The sequence below is a fragment of the Ambystoma mexicanum genome, chromosome 6q (assembly GCF_040938575.1).
Source record: "Ambystoma mexicanum isolate Mex_15411 chromosome 6q, UKY_AmexF1_1, whole genome shotgun sequence".
Classification (NCBI taxonomy): Eukaryota; Metazoa; Chordata; class Amphibia; order Caudata; family Ambystomatidae; genus Ambystoma; species Ambystoma mexicanum.
The window spans coordinates 279,750,857-279,776,267 of record NC_090937.1 but is presented as its reverse complement, the minus strand read 5'-3'; the positions used below and the strand labels follow the sequence as shown (position 1 = coordinate 279,776,267).

General features: G+C 45.6%; 1 protein-coding gene across 1 annotated transcript in view; it reads right to left on the bottom strand.

The window, feature by feature from the left end:
• PRSS12 (serine protease 12) overlaps positions 1-25,411 on the bottom strand; it is a 742,297-nt gene that overhangs the window by 50,174 nt on the left and 666,712 nt on the right. The window contains exon 12 of the mRNA XM_069630755.1: positions 13,681-13,961. Within this exon, the coding sequence (XP_069486856.1) occupies positions 13,681-13,961 (281 nt within the window). The remainder of the gene's footprint in view (positions 1-13,680; positions 13,962-25,411) is intronic.

Here is a 25,411-nt window from a genome sequence, read left to right as displayed (position 1 = left end):
TTTTAGTAACCCTAGACGTTGAGTCCCTCTACACGAGCATCCCGCAAATGGAATGTCTAAAAGTCCTCCAAACTTACCTAGACGACAGGATAACAAGAGATCCACCCACGCCTTTCTCCTTGAGTGCACCCGCCTAGCTCTCACAGAAAACTACTTCATTTTCAAACACTCTTTTTACCAACAATGCCACGGGACTAGCATGGGGGCTACTTTCGCCCCGGACGTGGCCAACTTGTTCATGGACACTTTTGAGAAGAACTCCATCTACAACATACACAATACCTTCAAAGACTCGATCGGATGTTGGCTAAGATATATTGATGACGTGTTCATGATTTGGAAAGGGACCGAAGACAATCTTCATGTGTTCTTGTTGTGGTTAAACTCACAAAACGAGTGCATTAAATTTACCATGGATTATAGTCAGCATCAGATTCCTTTTCTGGATCTAACAATATCCAAGAATCCAAACCATTCACTCAGCACCACTTTATATCGTAAACCCACATCCAAAAACACTCTACTAGAGTACTCCAGCTTCCACCCTCTAGGGTTGAAAACCAACTTACCCTATGGCCAATTCTTACGCATCAGACGTAATTGCTCTACATTAACTGAATACGAATCTAAGAGTAAAGAACTCGCTACCCGTCTAAAAGAACGGGGATACCCCAGCCACATCATTCGTCAAGCTAGAAAAAGAGTCAAACATACTACTCGCAAGGCCTGCCTCACTCCCACCGTCAGAGATCAATCCAACTCTAAAATGACTTGCGTCACCACTTTCACCCCCTTGAGTAACTCAATTAAAAAGGCAGTTCTAAAACACTGGGACAAGCTACAAACAGAATCTTTTAAACCGGAAAAACCAAGATTTGCCTTCAAACGAAGTCGCAACCTGAAAGACCGACTTGTACATACGTACACAGAAGGAGATGCCCCAGACAGTACCCAAACCACACTGTGGAACCTCCCACCCGTCAAAGGCCACTTCAAATGCGGCAATTGTTCCGTCTGTAACCTCACGGCTAACCTCAAGACCATTGATCTGAAAGGAAAACAGTGGACCTTTAACTCATTTACCAACTGCAAAACCAAATGGTCCGTATATATCATCAAATGCCCCTGTGATCTTATTTACATAGGCAAATCCAAGAGAGAAATTCGACAACGGATCTGTGAACACCGCTCCAGCGTACGAAACCAAACAGAAGACAAACCACTAGTGGCACATTTCAAGATGATGAATCACACTCACAACGACATCTTCTGGGCAATATTGCAAACAGTAGGCAACCCCTTCCGCGGAGGCAACAGGGATCTTGCCCTTCGTAAACTCGAGCAAAAATGGATTTATCGTCTGGACTCTGTAAGACAGGGTCTTAACATCTCCATCGAATGGAACCTGTTCTTTAATAAGTAAAAGTGCGGTTCACCCCCCTGTGCTCTGACCCACTTAAATTCCCATTGGCTTTCCTCCACTACCATAACAAGCTCCCTCCAACTGTCAGTCTCCCTGAGGTTTTTCAAATAGGTTTTTCTTTTGTATACATCCATGATGTTCTGGTCACACCTGTAACAATTTCCTATTTTTTTCGTGATTCATCTTTTTCTGGCACTTGTCTGTGATTTACTGCAACCCATGACTCCTTTCATTACTGTTGTATAGTCATGTCCTTAATTTACCAGCACAGAAACGATACAGAAATTTTGAACTGTTTTTTCTGGTAACTATGTTATTGATGACTCACGTCGCTTTACTGCAACACATGTTTTGTAATTTTGCAGTGCCAGCATTGTATGTAACATGTACCTAGCGACTCGACAATATTCGCTCAATAGCCTTTAACTTGATTTCCTCATGGATATTTCATGGAATAATAATGCATGTTGCAAATGGTGCCAATATTAATTAATTAATTTTTTCGCCCATGATCAATTCATGACTCTTTCAGTGCACGCACCAATATACACATGACCTAAATATACGTGCATACCGACGCATTCAGTGCGACTGCTCCCACCCCTTACACTATCCCCAGACGCATGCGCAGTCCCTGCAGGCACTACGGCCTCGTTTTAAACTCCTGACATGCGCAGTCAGTCCAGCGCAACCGACAGCAGTGACACAGCTCTTTTTCCTGTCTCACGTACAGGTAAGATCCGTAATTCCCCGCGCTGCTGGTACCACCTTCTCTGGTCACAACCATATCCCAACGTTTCACTCGTGGTTTTGTCCTCTGTACTTAGGCTAGGTACCTCTGTACACCACCTGCATATCCCAGCACCACGCAGTCACGGACTCCCCACTAATTATCAGTACTGCAACTCCCACTCACTTGTTGACTCGAGCACTCCTCATCTACAAACTCTGAGTCACGGCCGCTCACTGGACATAGCAGCACGAGTTAGACCTTGTTGTAGCCACTGCCTTATGATTATTTCGTATCAATTTTTTGACCTTCTTTTACTTAGACTGGGGCCTCTGACATTTGCAGATCGTCCCCCCCCGGCCGCTAACTCCAGCAGCCGCTATTCACTCAAACAGCCATGGCGCCTATCAACGTCCACACGGTAGGTCCGTTTGCCTTGCCCTTCTCACCATTAGTGGATACTCTATTCTCACCGTTTTTAACACAGCCTCTTTTACCATAGGACGACATCTCACTCATTCATCCGGTCTGAACTCGACCTCCAAGTCCTGAAGACAGTTCGGTATTTTCAGTGCAGCGCTTTTCCATCTCTATCAGCTTCTGCCCTTGTCAGCTATCAACCGAACCAGAAACACAAACTTAAGTGTCAAAATAGACTGTCACCACTGTATACTAATCCTTCACAATGCAGATTTAATGTATGCATATATGCCAGATTATGGCACAAAAATGTCTTCCTGTTTAATAAATTTATAATGTTTTATTCATCCACGGTGATTCTTTGTTCTGAGTTAGCAGTTATCTAGCTCCTTTTGCAAGGCTATAGCGACCTCCTGTCACGCTATTGGCTTGGGAAGCCTTTGACTCTACCCCCACGTAGCTGGAGGATTTACCTCCAGCATTATGCTGGAGGTAAATCCTCCACTTTAAAAGCAACAAAAATCAGTGGTAGTACCACAGCAAAGTTACCGCAAGTGGTAATTCCGTCCAAAAAAACCAAGGAGTCCTATGGACCTGTAATCCTGTGGTAGATTCACGGGACTAAGTAGTGGTAACGGTAACCAATTTTGGCAGTAATTCAGCAGAATTACCACCCAATTACCGTCAAATTCAGAATGAGGCTCTATGTCCTGTTTGCTATTGAGGTACTTTCTTCAACTTTAAAACTCCTAAAAGTGACACTGGAAGGCACTTCCTTGGACTCTGGAATTCTTATAGGGCACTAGTTGGTTCCTTGGAGTTCTTCACCCTACATTTTTAGAGACACTCCCTGCTTTATTAGGTATTTTTTTAAATCTGTTTATTGCATTCTGGTCTAAGAATAATAATACTTACAGTAGTGCTACTGTAATATGCCCTTCTAGGCTTAGGGACTGTTTTCCTAAACTATATTGTAGACATTGGTAGCCCTCCTGACTGCGTTGTACAATCTGTGCCATTGTGTTGTACTTCTAAGTGCTATTCTTGTGTTGTGAGCATGTGCTTTACATAACATATTTGTATTTATAGTCTTTAAAACCTTTACTTAAGTTTGGTGTTGTACCCTTGGATCCTGAACATGATGGTAATTACTGCCTGTCATATTGTGTAAGGGCACAGAATTTAACTTGCCTCTGGAAGCCTATTTGTACTGTGTCTGACACCAGGTCTGGGGCACACTTTTTAGGGCAAAGAGTGAGTTCGGCCTCAACTGGCCATTTACTGTTTTTTTTTCTACACTATTGTCTATTATGTGTTATATGCAACATGAGCACTTGTCCTATGGTAAATATTTGATGTGAAACCTTATAAATAAAGTGTACAGTTTTCAGTACACTAGTGTGCTGCATGCTTTTGTGGTATCTATTGGGATTTATTGTGTAACTCCTTGCTAGCCTTCCCCCCTCCTGAAGTTAAGTCTGACTGCTTTGCTGCAGCTGCCACTGCAGAAGCTGTTTTTCCCTTTGGGAGACCCACTGTTCTACCATTTGGTTAGATGATTACACAGCCCTCACCAAAGGGTTGTGCAAAAATCTCCCTAACAGTATGAAAGACCATATTTTACTCCAAATACCGCGTCACCACACCTTCATTTAAATCACATTTGTTAAGAATAACAAATTCTGTAGCAGTGCCAGTGAAGGCATATAGCACCTGTCCACCAAGTCTCCATTTACAAATATTTCACACCTTATTGACCATCAATATATGAAAGGCGTGCTCTGGCACTCAAGACACGTGATTGACTCTACGGCAGTGCCACGTCCGGTGGAGCTTGATGAAATATCAATTACTCCCTTTAATGCCCCTTATTTCATTGACTGCTAAAGTATGAAAGTCTGAGTCAGTTTTACCCAGAGCCAAGCCTGTTACTTGCAAATGACACTAGGATAGCTTGCTATGTAAGAACTCCACCAAATCCGCCCTGTGCTTATTGTGGCATTCATGCCCGCTCAGGAGGGAGGACATGCCCAGTAAGGGCCTGCCAGCCCGAGCTAAGTCAGGCCCGAGCGAAGCGGGGACCTCAGCTTGGATTGTGGGCCTTTACCGGCCATGTCCGCCCTCCTGGGCGGGCATGAAAGCCATTTGCACCCCGGGGTTCATCTGGGGTGCAAATGGCTTTCATTATTTTGCCGGAGATTCACGCTGCTTGTACAGCCGATCTCCTGAATGAAAAAAGATGGCCGACACCATATGGTAAATGGTCTACGTTCCTTTTCCATGACTATGGTGGCGGCCGGGAGATGGGAGGAGCGCCGCGACCAGAGCACAGAGCTGTGGTTACCCAGGTAAATGGGGATGGAAGCAGGGGGTGGGGTATCGGGGGATTTTGGAGGAGGCAAAAAGGAGAGGCTCCCTGTTGTCTCCCCACATTAACAAAAAAAATTAAAATGGCGCCACCTGGTGAAGGGCCTCGGGTGTCTGGGACAGCTTGCGGAGAATGTCTATTCTCGCCCGCTGTTCCAGCCACCTGATTGGCTTAGCCCCGTTCCCCGGGTGCAAATACAGAGTTTAATGTTCTGTCTAATGAGCTCTAATATGGATAACATTTGGAGATGCACAAGACTTTACCCCCAATCTTCCCTCAGGGCACACCGCCATTTCTAGAACACTTGCCCTCCTTTCTTCTAGTCTTTCCTTCTTTCGAAGCTGTCCTTTCACGGTTGGTTTCCTACAAATGTCTCCCTTGAGATTCGTAGTAAAATAAAGAAACCTGTTGCATGTCCAGGGCGCAAGATGTTGCTATTCATCTGTCTGGGGTTGGGTAAATGAGTCACATTGAAGTGGGTCATACTACAACAGGGAGCGCTCATTGTTGACATGCCCCTCTAGAAGGCCAGTACATATACAGCTCCTCAGAGTGTACTTTAGATGATTGATGCCTCTTGCTAGCTGAATACCGAGTAGAAATGTGTTCTGTTTAACACAAACAACAAGAACAGCTGCCAATGACACTTTGTTTCCTGTGAATAGCTGCAGAGGGTCAGGGGGGAATTATCTGGCCCTTTTACGCCACTGTTCACAGAAATGTTCTGCAACTGGCATAACTAAGCCCCAAGCCTCTCCTTGGGTGGCTTCTCACATTCAGAACATCCTACTAGCTTGGATTGTACAGAGGTCAGCTGAATACGTTCAATCCATTGGAGGCCGGTTATGATGCGTTCATGTTGTCCTGTCCCTGCTGGCCATCTATAAATGAACTGAGAATGTTTGTGCTTGGAGTGATTGGCAGCTCCGTGAAATGTTGGCGAGTGTTGCTGTGTGTGAGTGCTCTTAGAGTGTCAGTTGAGCCTGGACTGGGTATGTCCATTTCTCTCTGTCCATGTATATAGCTAAAAGCAGCAGGAACCCTGTAATGTAAATATGTAAATAAAGCTTACCTGGTTTCCTACATCAAGTGGCTCACAGCTGGTCTGTGCTTGGACTCCATTACTGCCCATCAAATGTCAACATGTTTCCTCATATTTGAGGATCACACAATGATTTTGACCATAAACAATTTCCAAACCGGACTTAACTGAGGTGATAAGTAACTCAGCTAAGCATTCCCACCTCCCAATAATCAACATCATCAATATCATTAAGCGGGTGACCTGCAATAGATCTCTAGCCACTGTGACGCCCACACCAGCACCAGCACCAAACAGGGACAGGTTGCTGATAACACAAGCCACTTGAAACCTTTCAGGCATGGCATCATAATCATCACAGGTGTTTCACCCTCCACCATAATGAGCCCCAGTAATGCCACTCTCACACTTTGCAACTTGCAGTGCCAATGCATATTTTCAGACGCAGTGGTGCAATCACTGCAAAGGCAGCTCCCTTGTAAAGTGTCGTCTTTGTGTAGTGCTGGCCCTGCAAGTTATTAGATCTGGACCACATATTGTAAAATAGATTCCTAAAAGGGGAAATCCTATGCATCATTTTATATTTTAAACAAAATACTTTTTTGTCACCTGCCACTAAGTGAACATTGATCAAGAAGCAGCCGTCAGACTGACATTGTTTCTGAAATATGTTGTCTATGAATGGTGTACGTGATTAAGTTCGAAACAGAAAGAGCAGCAGGTTTACATCTCCCCTCCCCAGAGCTTCATCTCTCTAATATCACTGTTAAGTCTTCACATCTCTTTTTCTCTTGGGAGGTGGCTTGAGGCTGATGTCAAAACAGTTCCCAAAGCTTCCGCCAGATAGAAGACCAACACAATGGACCCTCATTACGAGTTTGGCGGCATGGCTGCCGCCGAAATCGTGTCCGGGTCCTCAGAATGAGGAATAACCGGGCCATTCCGAGTTCGGAAGGCCCGGTAATTCCTCCCTCCAAGGACCCGGACCCGGTCCTTCCCCATTCACATTTCAGCCCCCATAGGGCTGAATGGGAGAGGGAGCAAACAACGGGCCATTACTAGTTGGCCCGTTGTTTGCTCCCTCTTCCCCTCGCGGGACCCGGTAAGCACGCCTGGTTTGACCAGGCGTTGCTTCCTGGGTCCCGCGAGGGGACCTCGTAATGAGGCGGTACGGGGTAAACGGCGCCGGCACCGTTTACAGCGCCGTTTACCCCGTACCGCCAGGGTCGTAATGAGGCCCATAGACTTCACATGCTGTTCTATAGGCGCTGAGTGCTACTCTGCCCTGGGGCCTGGTCTTATTCTCCATCAGCTGAGCATTACTTTCTTCCCAGTTGCCACGCCACATGCTTGTCTCCATGTCGCGAGTAGCCAAAGGAACTCCAGCTAATCCCTTTTGGGTCACCTTGCTAAAGGAAACCTCCTATCGAACCTCCTCTACCTCCTTCCTTCCATCCCACACAACTTGTAAACTAGGGTGCAGGTGTAACGTCCTTGCCTACTCTTACCACCTCCCCCTTTTCTCTCCCTCCTTCTAAACTCTTCTCAACACCTCCTCAGCTCTTCTCTCTACTTCATCCTCAGCTTTTTTCTACATCTCTTCATCAGTTCTTCTCTCCACCTCCTAGTGACTCTTCACCCGCCTTATGCTCAGTGACTCTTTCTCCGCCTCCTCCTCAGTGACTCTTCTCTTCACCTCCTCATCATAGACTCTTCTCTCCACCTCCTCATCAGGAACCCTTCTCTCCACCTCCTCATAGCTGTTCTCGCCACCTCAGCTCTTCACTCCGCCTCTTCCTCAGCTCTTCTCCCCACCTCCTCCTCAGCTATTATCTCAACCTCCTGATCAGTTATTTATCCCTTCTTCCTTGCTTTGCTCACCATCTCATTCTTAACTTCTCGCTTAACTCCAGTACCCTCCCTTCTCTCTGCTTCTCCAGTTCCTTGTCTCCAATTGCCTCTACACCTCTATCTCCTACAAAACATGCACCCAACTCCTTTGGCCTCTCTGGTTTATAAAGGGCCCTGATCGCGCCCCTGGATTTGTCATCCTGTAATTGAATGCCTTTACGTGTACTAATCCCTCTGTAGGTCTGATTGTTGGACTGCAGGTTTGTAGGGCGACGATGACGTGAGGGCTGAGCATATAAAAAACTTGTCTGCCATCCTATTTTCTATCTGCGGCCTAGGCATCCATACTGACTGACAGCTTTTGGTCTGCTCTTTCACTATGGCTAACCGCAGAGCTTGTCTTACGTCTTTGCTGCAATTTGGAAGCATGATGAGAACATTGGAAGAAGAATGCTTTTTCAATGTGAACAGGGAAGCGCTTTCACAATGTTGCATGTTTTCAAGTTCTTAGAGGGACAAGATGCCCGAATGACACTGCAGCATTATTACTATCTGCACCAGTTGTATTCTCTTAGTGATGCCATGTGGTGAGCCCTTGACCATGGGGAGGCCAGCCAAGGGATCCCGTCCACACCACCCTAGGCCTGGCATAATGCAGTTTGTGGTGGCACCCAGCACCCTTTGTTTGTTTATTTGTTTGTTTGTTTGTTTATTGCATTTATAAGGCGCACCAGACCCAAGAGTAGCAGGGCGCAGAAGGATATCAAGGTTTACAAATGTTACAATAAATGAAAAGTCACATTACACAAGAAATAGTACAATATACAAAACGTAAGTTACGCAAACGGGCAAAGTTATTTACATCTTGGTGGCTAAGGATGTACGCAATTTACAAATTTACAAACTAACAGGTCGTACTAACGTACCACAGTTTCAGAGGAGAGATAATTCTCAGTCAAGTTGAGGTGAGTGATGAGGTTCTTTCTGAAGAAAGAGTAGGGGAGGTCGGCTCTCAACTGGTGTGGCAGGGAATTCCAAAGTTTGGCGGCCTTCACAGGGAAGATGTTGCCGCCAATCTTGGAGGATTTTAATCCGAGTACTACCAGACAGTTAGTGTTAATGGTCCAGAGGGTCTGTTGGAAGTTCTTCTAGATATTCTGTCAATTATGTAGCTCAGTGCCACATTGTGTAGTGCTTTGTGTGTCAAGGAGGCAATTTTTAGTTGTATTTTGTTATGGGTAGATAACCATTTGTGATGACGTCTGATAGCCGAGATGTGCACTCTTTTGTTAATGCCTAATGCAGCTCTAATGGCATTGTTTTGTAGTTTTTGGATAATGGTTTTGTTAGCACTGCTGTAGAGGGCGTTGCAGTAGTCTAGTCTTGATAAAATTAATGCTCTGGCCAGTATAAGGCAGCTATCATTAGAGAGGAATGGCCTACCTGCTCTGATCAGCTTACAAGTGTAGGCTGTGGTGGACGCCAGAGAATTTAGTTGTTTGGTAAAGGACATTGTTGCATCAAGGTAGAAACCCAGAGTTTGTACCTCCTTGGAGACGATGGTGTTATTACCGTCAATGGTGAAGGAGGCATATTCGTGCCCTAGTTTGGAAATGTTGGAAGGGGAGCCGAGAATTATCAGCTCTGTCTTGTCATCATTCAGGCATAGGCCGTGAGTGGCCATCCATGCATGAATGATGAGATAGATTCTATTCACCAACGCCAGGTCCCTACCATGATCCCCAGAAAGAGGGAGGAGAATCTGAGTGTCATCAGTGTAGTTGGTGTAGGTGACACCCAGAAGGTCCAGATCATCCAACAGTGGCTTGGTGAATATATTGTAGAGGGTGGGGGTCACACAGGAACCCTGAGGGACCCCACACATGATAGGGGTAGGATCCGCAGCTGCAGAGGGTGAGAATACTCTGCTAGTTCTGTCACTCAAGAAAGATTCTATCCACTTAACAGCGCCTGTGGAGAAATGGGCTGCAGTATCTAGATGCCTACAGAGGACCTTATGATCGACCAGCTCGAATGCAGCTGAGAGATCTAGTAGCAGCAATAATACTGTTTTCCCTTGATCTCTCAGCTCATCGATCTGCATCTTCAGGTCTATCAGTGCAGTCCCCGTCCCATGTAGTGGTCGGAATCCTGACTGTCGGACCCCTAGGAGTTTGTGTTGTTCAAGGTGTTTCTGGATCTGTAAGTATGCAATTTTGTCTAAGATATTAAGTAAAAATGGTACCGTTATGATAGGGCGGTAATTGGTAGCGATAAGGGGGTCTAATGTTTGCTTTTTGAGAAGCGGGAGCATCCATGATTGTTTGAGGTTGGCCGGGACGGTGGCCGAGGCAAAGGAGGTATTAATCACTTTGGAGATGAAGGGGGAGAGGTCTCTTGCAGCCTCTTTTATGATGTGCGCTGGGCAGATATCTCCTTTGCAATTGGACGGTTTGAGAGAAAGGATGTTTTTGTCAACTTCAAGGATTGTTGTTTTAGTGAAGCAGAATGTGGTATTTGGGTCAGAGATATTTACATTAGGTAGAGAGTGGTAGTTAGTTGGTTGAGATAAGTTCAGAGAGTCTTTCTTGTTTTTTATTTTGGTTTGGAGAGTGTTGATTTTGTTGGTTAGTGCTTGTTGTATCTGTGAGCACCAGTTCTTATCTTTGATGCAGATATCGAGTGGAGAGATAGGGGACTCTAGTTATTTGAGGATTGTGAATAATTGTTTCATACTAGAGTTGGAATTGGCTATCCGTTCATTGTAGGAGTTTCCTTTTGCCTGGCAGATTTCTTTTTTATAGAGAGACGCAGTGGACGGTAGCTTCTTTTTGTTCTCATGGGAGGGGCAGAGGCGCCAGTCAGTTTCACATTTTCTTTTTAATAGTCGTAAGTCCTTTAACTGTGGAGTGAACCACTTGTTGAGGTGTAGTTTAGCTTTACTAGCTCTCAGTTTGAGGGGGGCGACTTTGTCCAAGGTGGCAAGCATGATCTTATTGTATTCTTGCACCATAGTGCTTGGGTCAAGGTTGTCTGGCAGAGAATTTAGGGTGGGTAGGATATTAGGGATCACACTGTCCACTGTTATATTCTTTTTTAACCTGGTTAGACATGGTGGCGCTTCTTGGGGAGCTATGAGTTTTTGTCTGGTAGTGGAGAGTGTCAAGGACACGAGGAAATGGTTGGTCCAAGAGAGGGGAGAAATAGAGGTAATGGTGGCTGTGCAATTGTGGTCGGCTACCCAGTCCAAGGTTCTACCCTTGGTATGGGTGGGAGCGTTCAACTTTTGTGTTAGTCCTAATGCATTAAAGGAGTTTGCTATTTGCACAACCTGTTTATCCGAGGGATCATTCAGGCCTAAGTTAAAATCACCAAGCACCAATACTTGGGAGGTGTGTTTCAGATTACTAGCAATTAAATTATGCAGGTCCTCTTCAAAAGTGCCAATAGGACCAGGGGGTCTGTAGAGTACATGCATAGTGAGTGATTGGGAGTTCTTTAGTGGTAGCTTGATAGAAAGGGATTCACAAGATTGCAGGTCATGTGGGGCTACTGGTCTTAGAGATAGACTTTCTCTAGATATGATAGCTATTCCACCGCCTCGGGAGCTATCTCTGTCTTGTCTGAGGATAGTGTATCCTTCTGGGATGGCTAGCATGATTGACCGTCCTGCGGCCTTGTGTAACCATGATTTGGTTATGGCAAGGAAGACATACCCACCACCTCTGCCACACACCTGAGGAAATAATGAGACTGTTGATCCCCAAATGGAATGGTTTTGTGTACATTATCCTGACACCTGTCAAAAGATATGGATATATTAAATGACCAGCCACTTGTTGCCTGGGGGGTTAAGCAGTGGGGCGGGTCCTACCACTCACTACCTGATTTGGAGAGTATCTCATGGTGCCATCACAACACCTGGGGACTGGAACAGGAGTCAACCACGTGAGATCTATTACCACTGCCAACCCCCTGAAACAGCCCATGTGGAAGGCAGCCATCATCTTTGCAGTCATGCGGACCCATCGGCAACTGCTGGCCCCTTAAATCTGTTTGCATGTCAGGGAGAGGTCACTGCCACAGCCCACCATTATAAAGGCCCACGATAAAGAAAGAAAAGTGAAGAACTATCAACCTGGATCTGCAAAAGTGTTAATCTTGCAGCCTGCAAGCAGGATCTGGAGTCCCTGCGAAGGATTACTCAGACCCAAGCAATGTATCCACGCTCCATTGGGTGAGTAGAAAATCCAAGATAGATCTGGGGATTGGTTATGTGGCAAAGAATCCTCCATCTTGGAGTTTCTACACAAGTGCAGGCCATGGATCATAATCCATCCTGGGTCGGTGTAGGATCATGTTTATAAATACTGGGCGGAGAAAGCTTTAGAGAGTGGGGGTGTTTGGAACAGTGGAGTGAGCAGGCATGGAGAGACCAATGTGCAGAAGCAGGTGGAGATGGAAAGTGATCTAAATCTGCAGGGGGATGAGGAGAAGGAGTGAGGAGAAGGGAAGGCGAAGAGGTTGGAGAACATCAAGCAGGAAGGGAGAGGTCAGTGGTTGGAGGAGAGCCTCCAGGAGCAAGGGAGGAAGATGAGGTTAGAGGATAACAGCAATAAGGATAAGGAGGAGAGGTGAGTGCAGAGTGGGCCGGAGGTGGGCATCCCTACAGACAGAGGACATTGCAAGAGGAAGGAAGAATATGTAGACAGACGGGGAAGTAGAGCATGAGGAGGTCATTTGAGGCATAAGGTCAGCAACACAGTGTGAAAACGGCCATCCAACCATTGTCTGGAGAGTGTGGAGGAGAATTGAGCACATGGCAGGGTGTCGAGGAGGTTAGGCGACAGATAGCCCAAGAGTCAGTGGCCTGGAGAGACACGTCTCCAGGAGCAAGTAAGGATTGATTTGATGAGGAGGAAAGTACATAGGGACTGACGGCCAGGATAAGGTAAGAGCAGATCCATAGTACCAATCCCAACACATAGATTCCCTCATGGCAAATGTCATCTTTGATAGATGCAATGGACGCTATTGTAACAGAACTTGAGCAGTGGTGCTTGGTCTATCTCCAGAACACTACCTATCCTGTGCCACAGGGCCAAACCAGTCACACTACAGGACACCACATGTCTAAACAAACCCTTGCCAAGAGACTGTGTGTGAGGCTGGGGAAATACCCAAAGGGAATGTGCTGGAGTAAAGGGGCAGTGGGATAAAAGAACATTGTTTGAATGTATGCGTCTCTCTTCCCCTGTTTGCGTTGGCCAATTTTTGTGTTAAAAACCCCAATAAACCGCTTGGTGGAATATATACATGGGTCGCCTTCGTTTTGGAGTCCACTTGACTTTGTGACAGGCCTTAAAGAAAACACTGTTTCAAGGAACATCAGTCTGAAACAGATGGATCGGTCTACTATCTTTATGACCTTAAACCTCCCAGTTTTGCAAGGTTAAGAAACAAAATGTTAATTTGAATCATCTATATCATACCTATTCAAGAAAAGTGCATTTTGTTTACAGAAACCACATTATACAAAGATTAATGTTTAAATGATTTCTCATGTCCTTACTCTGAATATGATGTTTGTAGAAGCAGCTGTTCTTTCGTAAGCCAAGGCATGGTCTTTATAAAAACATAGCATTTGCATAGTAAAGATGTGCACGAGACACCAGGAATTGCCTTTGATCCCCAATATGATTACTCCACAATAATTCTGCTGTAAATATCATCTCACTCATTTGGAGCTGCCTTGGACAAATAGAACTTTGACTGATTAAGTAAGCATGCTGTTGCGTGTTCCTTTCATTCTGGTTGGGCTACAGGAAACCCAATGAGTAGCTCACCTGTGTCACCCCACCCTGTTATGTAACAGTTTGGTGCCGTTTTCTGTGGTCTTTCTCTCTTGAGGGGCAAACAGGCTGGCAAGACGTGGGAGCTGAACCTTGTGCACTGCTCTTCTGGTCCTTGCAGCCTGACCAGTGCAATGTCATAGTCGCTGCCATCCGGACGGTACTCCTTGTGGATCGCAATCTGCTCCACTCCAATGTCCTCCTCATATTCTTCAGGAACGAGGGTGTGGTAGTCTCCAACTCTCACGGCGTAGCTCCGAGTGTTGTTTCCATACCTGGAGAAGCCAATGGAAATCTTATGAGGCCTGAGGTCAATGCAAATAATGAACATCATATATGCTCCTAAAATATATGTAACTTTCTCAACGTGCATCAGCATACATCTTGAAATGTAACCAAGGAGGAGCCTCAGGGCAATGTTTTGGATTTCATTTTGACAAAACGATTACTTTGAACTCCTATGTAATTTCAGTGCATTTCCAAAAGGAACCAAACAATGACACTTCGGTACTGACATTCTGTGGCCTTAATGAAACAACGCGTTCAGACTGCAGTCAAATACATTAAAAACCCCCTTTAAAGCAAATGGATTATGAGACTGCACAAAAGCTCTGAGAGGATTAAACCTGGATAAAGATGTATCTGTACTTTTAAATGGATATGGATTAACGTAAGTGACGGTCATGGTCAACCTTGGTTAAATAAGGAATAGTGACCGCTAGTCAGCAAGATGAACACATTTAATGAATTATTCAAGTAAAATGCAATTACTGTAAACGTTTATTTTTCACCAATAGCCCCCAAGGATCAATGGAAACCCAGAGAAGCCTGCAACTGCACAGTTATATTGATAAACAGTCTAAAACTTTCACTTAAATTTAAAAGGTAAAGGACAGTCTTTCTTCTCCAATTTACCAAATTAACAATTAAAACAATTAATAACACTCAATCCAAATGCATCTGTACATAAATAATCTGCTATTTTCATAACATTTCACAAAGTGTATTATAAAATGTTTGGAGTTTGTAAATATGAACCAATTGTACTTTATTTATGCCATCCAAAGGATATGGAACTTTGCAGACTGGTGAGGTAGGGATTACATGCCATGATTAAGGTGGATTCAGATTCTAATGTTGCAACATTTTTGGATAACTAAACTGTCAAATAAAATTAGCACCAGGATTGCAAAATTGAGACTGGGGGAGCCAATCATCTTATTTGAAAGGCAGACACAAATTATTAGTATTTACTTGCAAGACCCTTGATCGATGGTCAAGAAAATCGAGAGTATCCCTCAATGGTCACAATCAGCTCCGTACATTGTGTAGCTTACAGCGCTGGTGATTGGGCCGGCTCTCGCCAGATCTGAGATCTGGCACCAGATGTGGAGTCGGATCTCGGGATCCAGCCAGAGTCAGCCCCAAGCAACGCATGCCATTAGCGCTCTGCACTGGATTGTTTAAAAAATATTTTTTTTTAAAAAAAAAGAAGCGCCCGCTACGATATGGAGTAGGGGGGCAGAGCAGCACATTGGTGCCATGAGCGGTCTTCTGGCTCCGCCCCCCTAAGTATACACAGCAGGACACCATAAAACATATATGATATCTCCATTTCAAGTGGTAATGATATCATATTTTGGGTGGTTTAAAGTGGAATTTATATATAGTGCGGAGTTTGGAAAAGAAGCAGCATGAAAGAAATTGCTCCATTTTAAACTATTATTTTGGACATTTCCTTTGGTCAGTGGTCAACTGCCAGCCCGGCCCCCTCTAAACCCTGCGTCCTCGGACTCCGCCCCTTCTCCAAACTCCGTAGCTTGAAGGCGGAATCTTGGTACTCACTGTGAGTGGTACAACTGGTAATGGTCCTTGATTCAATTGGGACCCACATGTGGGCAATAATTGAGCATTAGCACCTGAGGCCAAGGGCAATATCTGCCATTGGGTGCCCGGAAGCCTGACTTAATGGACCAAGTGAAGCAAAGGCTGTTAAGGACGGCTAATATCACCTAATGGTCATCAGTGCTACTTGAATAGAGTGCCAAAGCTCCATTAAGGCTTCAAATGTCTCAAAAAACTGTGCAAATGTAAAAAAAAAAAAAAAAAAAAAAAAAGAGGCAGTCCCTGTCCTGCAGTGTGGAATTGCTAAGGCAACCTACTCGTAGTGAGAAAGTGTGTGTCGCCTGAGAGGGTCACCAGGGCAGTTCAGGACTGGACCGGTGGAGGTACGGGGGAGATAGGCAGAGGCTGCCAGGGAGGAAGCAAGTGAGTACCAAGGGCCTTCAGCTTGGCCCAACCATGCAGAAGCAATTATCACCTAGCCACACCACAAATGTACAGGATATGTGCTCCTATTTGGCTGAGCAAAGTCGATATATCCAACCTGTAGATGCTCTCCTACACTTATTTAAAGTATATGTGTTAAGAAGTTGCCAAAAGAATACTGCTTGTTTTTTTTCTTTGAATCCATTTGCTATTTCATTAAATGTACATGCAACGTCTTTACTCGGTCTCCCTGTACCAGTGCTACAATCCGACCACTGCAACCATTGTTATCCTGTTTCTTCCTTAGAGTTGTTCTTCTGTTCATTAGTGAACTCGTTTCCGACACCCGTTGCCAATTGAGCAACCACAATTTAAAGAAGTAATTACTTGAAAAACTACATCGAAAATGACATAAGCCTATGAAAACACATTCTACACGGCAAACACCGAAAGAAATAAAGCAAATCTTGTGATTTGGTAGGTTACTTTGAGATTCCACAAAACAGAACCAACATGAACCCATCCATCAAAGATGAGTTGGGAAGACATTCATCTTTTATCATTGAGTAAGACCTTCACCACAGAGTGGAAGATCAAGATATTACATCTAGGTGCTCATGTGATTGATTATATGATAATTACACCACTTCCTGGATTCTCCAGTTGACTATTGCATACCTAGTGGCTGGTCTGTGGACAAGGTCCCCAGAGGGCTGATGGCAGAGGCTCCCCCAATATCTTGTCTTTGCCACCTTTGGCCATCCCCTGCAGCCCCTTCAGTTGCTGCAAAGCTGAAACATCTCAGCACTCATGTGACTGATCACGTGGAGTCCCTTGCCCTCTTATTTCTGCACATTAGGGCGTCCTTATCGATGAGCAGACTATCAAAGGGCCTCTTCACTCCCTGTTAATGCATTAAGAAATCACCCTTGCCATGTACTTTCTCTCTTTTCCATCGCTCCTTAAATCCTTCTTTCCCTTAGGGGGAAAATGGCAAACAGTGACAGGACTGCACTGAAATGACAACAAATTGAGAACCTCTTAACTTGCCAGCTTCACCGCTGTGCATTTTAGAACACCTTGCATAATCTGAGGCCTAGAACGGCTTCCTCGGTAACCCACAGTAACGGAATCAGAGAATTGTGCCAGTGGCTTACTTTTCTCTCACCTCAACAAAGGCTCCCATGATGCACGCAATCAAGTGCCATACATGTAGGAACACCTCAAATGCTCTTTATCTTTCTGCGTGACTTTATCTGTGACGTGCTGCGAGTAGGTCCTGCTCGTACATCTTCCTTTTGACAGCTAAGAAATGGTTGCTATTGTAACCAGAACATGGGTTTTAATAATAGAATTCACATGATAAAATAAACTAATCCCTGGACATTTCTTGACAGCAATTCAGATGTATAGGCACCCATTGGTGAGCAACTAGATCTAGTAGAAACCATCTAGAAATAGAATAGTCAACTGGAATGCACACAAGAGCACCCTGCACTCAGAGGGAAATCATGGAACAGCCAGCCCTACAGATAAGCGGTGTATCATCCACTTTTATTCCCTAAAAATAGGCACATACCCCCAAAAAATAAAATAAACAGGGAGTAAAAAAAGAGAAAACAGACGAGTAGAACCGTGTGCCCTGCTTCCAACCTCACAGCTTCATGAGTATGTGTGGACCAGTAGTGACCATAGTACCACAGGAAGAATCTACTATTATTACTGCCTGATCGGATGAAGTAAACACGTATCTTTTAATGTGCATGAATAACTAGGTGCAAAGATATAACTATTACAAAAACATTTCCGTTTTCCAGTTAAAACATTTTTTTTTCTCACTTATAAATTACTCTGATTGGGAATTGGGCTTACCTTTTTACTCCCTAAAAAGCATTTTACTCCCAACTTTAAAAAAATAGGGAGAAAAATACTGCCCTTCCAAATCTTATCTGGAGCACTGAGAACAGCATAGGTTAATTACATATTGGGTGGGATATCTCTATTCGTTTCTACTGTATCTAGTTGCTGGCATACCCTTTGGCAATCAGGTAGCCAGCCACACAGACACGCGCGCATACACACAACACGACAGGGAAGGCCCTCCTGATTTTAATGCTATTCAGTAACACCGTTTGCAATTCTTTAAAACTTACTGAAAGATCCATTTACAATGCTCATAATGGTCTCACATACAACAAATCATTGAAGATGTATGTTTTCCTCTTTAACAACACAAGACAAATGCTTAATTATCTTGGTTAAAGAGTTGCAAAAATGGCACCCAGCTTGCCCTGAGTCCGGCTGGGAAAAGGTGAAAGCATATACTCCGTTTCGAAGGATGTACCAGCACGCTATGCTGGAGAGTTTGCAAAAAGCATAGAAAAGACAATGTCCAAAAAGCCTTATTCTGCATTATGATATTATATGACATTTATAATGCGCCTATACACAAGTGTTTCAAGGCGCGACAAGGCAAGGGAGGGGGAACAGAGGGAAGACAGACAACGATCTTAATAGGCCAGGTGTCATTCAGATTGCGCGAGTGAAGGGGAAGGGGGAAAAGGAAAGTGCAGGGGGAGGAGGGAGGGAAAGTGCAGTACATGGGATAATAAATAACAAGATAAATAAAAGAACGGCCAGCTGGTGGGAAGTGCAGGGTGAGTGCAGACATAAGTGCAGGTGAGGGGACTGTAGGGATACAGAAACAGTCCTCCGGTGCAGGGGTTGCCAGGGAGGCAGTGCAGGTGTGCAACTGGCAGGGCATGGGCCCGAGATCAGAAGGGTGTCCAGGTAACCCTAAAGTATCAGTATCAGCAGGACTTCAGCAGGGGAGAGGGGGAGAGAAATCGGAAGCAAATAGGGAAGATTTTAAGGTGCATCAGGAATCGAAGATGGTTCTCCTCATGTTTCAGGGAGGCAGGGAGGCTGTTCCAGAGGGAATCCCCAGTCGAAGAAAAAGATCTACCACCAACTCGTTGCTTGGAGAAGCGACTGACCCTGAGGGAGTTGGAGGCAGATGAGCGAAGAGCTCCAGAGGGAAGATATTTAGGAAGAGAGAGTTGAAGGTATTGAGGCCCCAGGCCCCAGAAGGCCTTGTGGACGATGCAGAGGGTTTTGAACTTAATCCTCACAGCCACTGGCAGCCAGTGCAGAGATTTCAGTCCTGGAGAGATACTGTCCCTGGTCTTGAGGCCAAGGACAACTCTCGCAGTCCTGTTCTGGATGAGTTGCAGAGGGTGTAGAGTTTGTACTCTACACCCTCTGCAACTCATCCAGAAATCAGGAAGATTTAGAAAGAGGCCGTTGCAAAATTCCAGCCTAGAAAGAACCAGAGCTCTGGAGACAGTGAGCTTCTGGGGGAAGGAGAGGAAGGGAAGAATACCTCTGAGGAGGTGCAGCTGGTAGTGTGACTTCTTAGAGACATCAGAGATGTGAGGAGAGAAAGAGAGTGTGGAGTCGAAGATGACCCAGAGGTTTTTAGCCTCGCCGGTGAGAGCAGGAAGAGGGCCAAGAGAGGCTGGCCAGAGAGCTACAGGAAAGGAGGGAGTGGGTATGCCGATGAGGAGAATCTCAGTCTTACTGGCATTAATGCAGAGGTCATTGGCGGCACACCACTCCTTGATAGCAGACAGACAGTCAGAGATGAGGGAAGGAGAAGAGGTGGCCAAAGGTAGCCTGAAGATGAGCTGAGTGTCATCTGCATAGCACAGAAAGTTGGGGCAGAGAGGCAATGCGGTGGGCAAGGAGTGCCAAATATTGGTTGAACAGCCAGGGAGAGAGGTTAGACCCCCAGGGGACCCCACAGGTAGAGAAAATGATAGCAGAGAGGAAGGAATGCATTGAAGAATGCATTGATGAATAAGTGGTTATAGATGCCCAAGCCCCAACCCCAGCTGTACTTTATCCATAGGCATTGTGCATGCAATTATTCCAATGCGTCACGTTTGATCCACATTTAGACAATGTAAGGGACACATTTCCTTTCAGTCGTAATTGCAATCGATTTTTATGACGCTAAGGGTTAGAGAGGGAAAAAAGGGAGCCACAGCCTGTATCATGTTACAGCATGTTTCAGTCATGGATGATGTTCGTGGGGCAAAGCAACTGACAGAATGCGTCCCTCTCTACGCATTAACAGCCCTGTTAGATTAATGTTGCCATTTTAGGTAAACGCCCAACCACAGAGGAGATGGCTGGAAGGTTTAGAATTAATCTTAACCCCTGGCATTGCTCTGGACAACCCTCCAGATCATTGTTCTTCACCTGCCAAACCATTCAGAAACAGGAAAGACCATATGCAAATCAGGCCTGGTCCCACCCCATAAGTACTAGTCCAGCCAAACTGCTTGGTCACATCTCTTCTGCATGAGACCATAAGCAACACCTGACATGTTGCAGTCTCATTGGGTGTCATCCGTGAGGTGTAGCTTGGGTCTTGAGGCAGAAAACAAGCAGGGAAACAAGATGATAGTGTGCATGTAACCAAGCGATCAATCACATATCACAATAGGAAGTGGTGGATGTGTGCTTACAACAGAGCCCACTTGCTGTACCTAATTGCACACAATAACGCACCCTCTGATGTTGCCCATTGGCATTTTGTGTCCTTGTACAACTTAGGTTTGCATCATATCATTCCTCTGCAGCTTGCAACAGTAATGTACATCTCCCAAATTAAAATAAAATTATTTGACTAGTAAGAGCTTTCAGTTGGGCATGCTTTTCTTAACATTGTTCAGCGAGTGCTTATTTCTTTCCTGGCTTTGATCTCTTTGCCTAATAATATGTGTACCTCTAAAATTAAAAGATATACTGAAATAAGACTGTCTCAAACCCCAGAGACCGAATTGGCCTTGCTTTATCAGTCACACTGCTAAGTAGCATGTGATACTGCTTGACAAAGAATACGATTTGTGTTTTTGACTATGCGACTGAAGCACTCCTTCATTACCTGACAATCATCAACACCTCCCCAACTCAAGGCACCTTCCTCTCGACACTCAAGACCGGACAAATCCTCCTGATTCTTAAGTAACCAGCACTGGATCCTGACGATCTCAGCAACTACCGCCCCATTTTGAGTCTTTCCATTCTAGGTAAGTTCCTTAAGAAAGCAGTAGCCACACAACTCCTCCAACACATCGAAGCCAATAGCCTCCTTCAGTCCTATCAATCTGGCTTCAGACCCAGATGAAGCACAGAAACAGCTACCATCAAGGTCATCCACAATGCCCTTAAAATCCTCGATGATGGCCATCATGGCCTCCTAGTTCTCCTTGATCTCTCAGCAGCTTTTGACACACTAAACAACCATACCTTCACTGACAATTTACATCACTGCATGGGGATAGGCAAGATCATCCTCAGCTGGTTCAAATCCCACCTTGCGAGCTGCCAACAGTTCATACAAATGGATTTTTCCAGATCACCAACTCTACCCATCACCTATGGAGTCCTGCAAGGATCCAACCTGTCCCCCTTGTTCTTCAATCTTGAGATGGAACCGCTCAGAACCCTTCTCTCTCCACACAATATCCACATTCACCAATATGCAGATGACATGCAGATCTATCTCAAGATATCCTCCATCAAAGACATCCACAGTCCCAAGGTTGCCTCACATTGTTCCAGTCCTGGATGTCCACTGCTTACCTGAAGCTCAACCCCTCCAATACTGAATTCCTACTGTTGACCAACAACACCAACAATAACACCAAACACCCTGACATCCAGACCTGGCTCTCTACTATGAACCTGGAGGGATTCACACCCCCGCTGGCCTCCTGTGCCAACCTTTGGGTTTGACATTGACGGACAGCTCTCATTCAAATAGCATATAGCAAGGAAGACACAAACGGCTGGTACCAACTTTCTCTCCTGGGAAAAATCAATCCCCTCATCCCAGGAAACAACTTCAGATCTGCTTTCCAAGCCTTGGTCCTCTCCCACCTAGATGGTGGCAATGCCTTTTTGGAAGGCCTTTCGGTGACTACCCTGGCACCGTCCTGCATGCTACAGCAAGACTCACTCAAGGACTCTGCAAATTCATCCACATCACCCCCACCCTCATGAATCTGCAGTGGCTCCCACTGCAAGCCCGTATCATCTTGAAATCCTATTGTATCATCTACAATGCTCTAATCCCGGAGTCCCCAAGCTACCTCACAGAGAAACTCAGCATCTCTGGAGGCCTGGGATCCACCAGAAGAAAGGAAATGTGCAGACTTGAATTACGACAGGAAAGAACCAGAAGACAGGCCTTCTCTGTCTATGCCCCAAGAGTCTGGGACCTCATCCCTATCAACATGGGACTTGCCCCATCACTTCTACAGTTCAGGAAAGAGCTCAGGTCCTTCCTCTTCAAAGAATGGCTCCTCCTTAACACCTTGGTCCGCACACCCTGCCTGAGACTCTGTGATCTGCTCCCCACTGTCTTCCCCCATGCTGCCAATGGACCCACCCTGTTAGCTTCCCACTCCTTCTTTCTCTGCTTCCCTCACTGCATTCTCCCCCCTATGATTGTAAAGCGCTCTGTTGCTTCCCGAAGATAGGTCCACGCTCAATAAATACCATAATAATAATAATAATAACAATAATAATTCAGTAAGCTATAACGGTGAGGCCACTAGCCAATATTCCCCCTAAGAGTGGGTTAATGCGGGAGGACCTCATGGGGAGGGACTCCCCTCCTGGGGATGAGGACAACCACCTGGGTAAAAGTCGGCACAACACCCCGAATACCCTCGGTGAAGAGACCAGGAAGAAGGTAGGTGGAGCGAGAACAACAGAAGCCAAAGAAGCCCGCGCAGCCCGGCGAGAAGATGCAAGCACCCACAAAGAACTGGCCAAGAGTCCCGGAGGTAATGGACCGGTTGGGGCTTGGAGGTGCGGGAGAAAGATAAACCACACAGCAATAACGATAAGACCTATCTTCCTCGTGGCAGGACTTGAGAAGAGAGTCAACCAAGTGGGCCTATTGAGAAGAGAAGAGAACCAGGGGTATAGGATCCGAACCAAGGTGAAGTCTACAATAATACAAGTCATCTTCCTCATGGCAGTACTTGGGAAGAAAGTCAACCAAGTAGCCCTAGTGAGAAGGGAAGAGAACCAAGGGTCTGCGACCCGAACCAAGGTGAAGTCTACATTAATACGAGTCATATTCCTCCTGGCAGTACTTGGGAAGAGAGTCAACCAAGTGGGCCTAGTGAGAAGGGAAGAGAACCAAGGATCTGGTACCCGAACCAATGTGAACTCTGTATTAATACGAGACATCTTCTTCCTGGCAGTACTTGAGAAGAGAGGCAACCAAGTGAAGCTAGTGAGAAGGGCAGAGAACCAGGGGCCCAGGAAGTCTATATTATTATCAGTCACCTTCCTTGTGGCAGTACTTGGGAAGAGAGTCAACCAAGTGGGCCTAGTGAGAAGGGAAGATAACCAAGAGTCTGGGACCCGAACTAAGGTGAAGCCTATATTAATCTGAGTCATCTTCCTCGGGGCAGTACTTGGCAGGATAGTGAACCAAGTAGGCCTGACAAGAAAGGGGGAGCAAACAGAGTCTGGGACACAAATAAGTAAACAGTGAATATCAGAGGGAGGAACCCTCCAAACAGTGGTAAAGAAAAGACAATGGGCCTCATTACACGTTAGCTGGTCTGGATTGAATGGTGCCGGTAAAACCACGCAGGCACTGTTTTCCGGACTGGCTAACTCTGAGTTATGTGGCTCTGTGGTGTAACGCCACCGGCCGCACACAGACGTGGAAGCACTGGCACCATTACCGCATGGTGCCAGTGTTTCCACTGCCCCCATTCCCATGGAGTCCAATGGGAATCTATGGGAATGGGGAGTAACGGAATGCCGGCTCCGGAATTACCGGACCACCGGGGCTGTAATGCCACAGTGATTCCGGCAAGTCGAGAGCCCGTAAATCCCCACGAGTCTGGCAGCAGCCTGCTGGTTTTACCACCACAGCTACCGCCGGAATCGTAATGAGGCCCAATGATAGGCTAAGGAGAGCTTGGGACTGTTGTGAAGGTTACCTAAGAACACAGAGGAAGGGAGCCATTTCCCCTGACCTAAAATGGAACTTTGTTGAAACTAATATCCAGGGGGAAGTGAGTCATTACCCCTGGGTACATCTGGAACTTTGTTGATACTAACAGCTAGGGGAAGAGAGTTATTCCCCTTGAGCACAATTGGAACTTTGGTGAAACCATTATCCAGGAGATGTGAGTCATTTCCCCTGGTATTGATTGGAGTACTGAAGAGACTTTCTTTGAAGACACCAGGAGAAGGGATTCATTCTCCTTGTGAGAGAACTTTACTTTTGGTTAAGAGTCTTTAGTTGTAGTGTAAGGGACAGACGTAAGGTTTTGACTCAGTACAGTGGTCTTTCAGTTTACGAACATTCTAACAGATCCTTCTGACTTTAGTGTGAGGCAGGGAAACCCCTCCTGGAGTTAGGGCTAGCTAGGTTTTTGAATTCAATAAAATTCATGGCACCTCCTGGTCAGTTGCCTTCTTCTGCACCTTTACAAAATTCTATACCAATCGGCAAGGAGACATTTCGGCTTCAATAGAAAATACCTCCCTGGTGCCCCGTGCAGGATACATACTGCAGACATCAGCCTTGATTCCTTCAGTCCCGGTGTTGTAAAGTATGGAGGTAAAGGGGTACAAAATCAGTAAGTTGTTCCACAAGTTTATTTGCTGAATCAAAACGTATTTACCTCTTTCACCTAGAAATTAAATAAAAGGGGGTGTGCTCTTTTACCCATACATATGAGCTGCCACTGCAGGCAGTGCCATGAGAGAACACCAGGCTTTCGGGGACCTACTTTTCTGGTGCAGCTACTATATAACTGATGCCACTCCAGTACATAGAGTATGCAGAGACAGGAAAAGACACCACCTAAGCCCAGTTGGAATATCTCCCCTAATGTCACTGCTGTGGCAAGGGAACTCACTCTGTGACGAGGCGAGAGAGTGAGAGGCTCTGTTTGGCACTTATGTTATGTTGATTTATACCGTGCACTGCAGCCATCTACATGATCTCCAGGCACTATTGTGGTTCTGAAAGGGAAAGTGGGGATGGATTGGTTAGGGGAGAAGAGGGAAAGGACAGGCATAATACTCTGTTGTTCGAGCGTCTAGAACCAGGAGTAACTGGTGTAGGTGCAGTTGTGGTTTTTCTAGGTGTGTTTTGGTGTGTACCTCGGAGGAGTATGGTTGCCAGATGGCCAGAGGGTAGACATTCAGTGTTCGACTTGTCATGTGTTTGAACTAAATGAGGAGGTTTGTAAGTCAGTTACAGATATGTTGTGTTTTGGAGCATTTTAGCAGCAGGGAGGTTTTCTCTTGTCTGAGGCCTGTATTGTCATTTTGTGGTGAGTGAGGACGGTTGAGTAGGAAATTGTTAGATTTGTGGGTGTATAGTTGTGAATAACTACTGGGCATT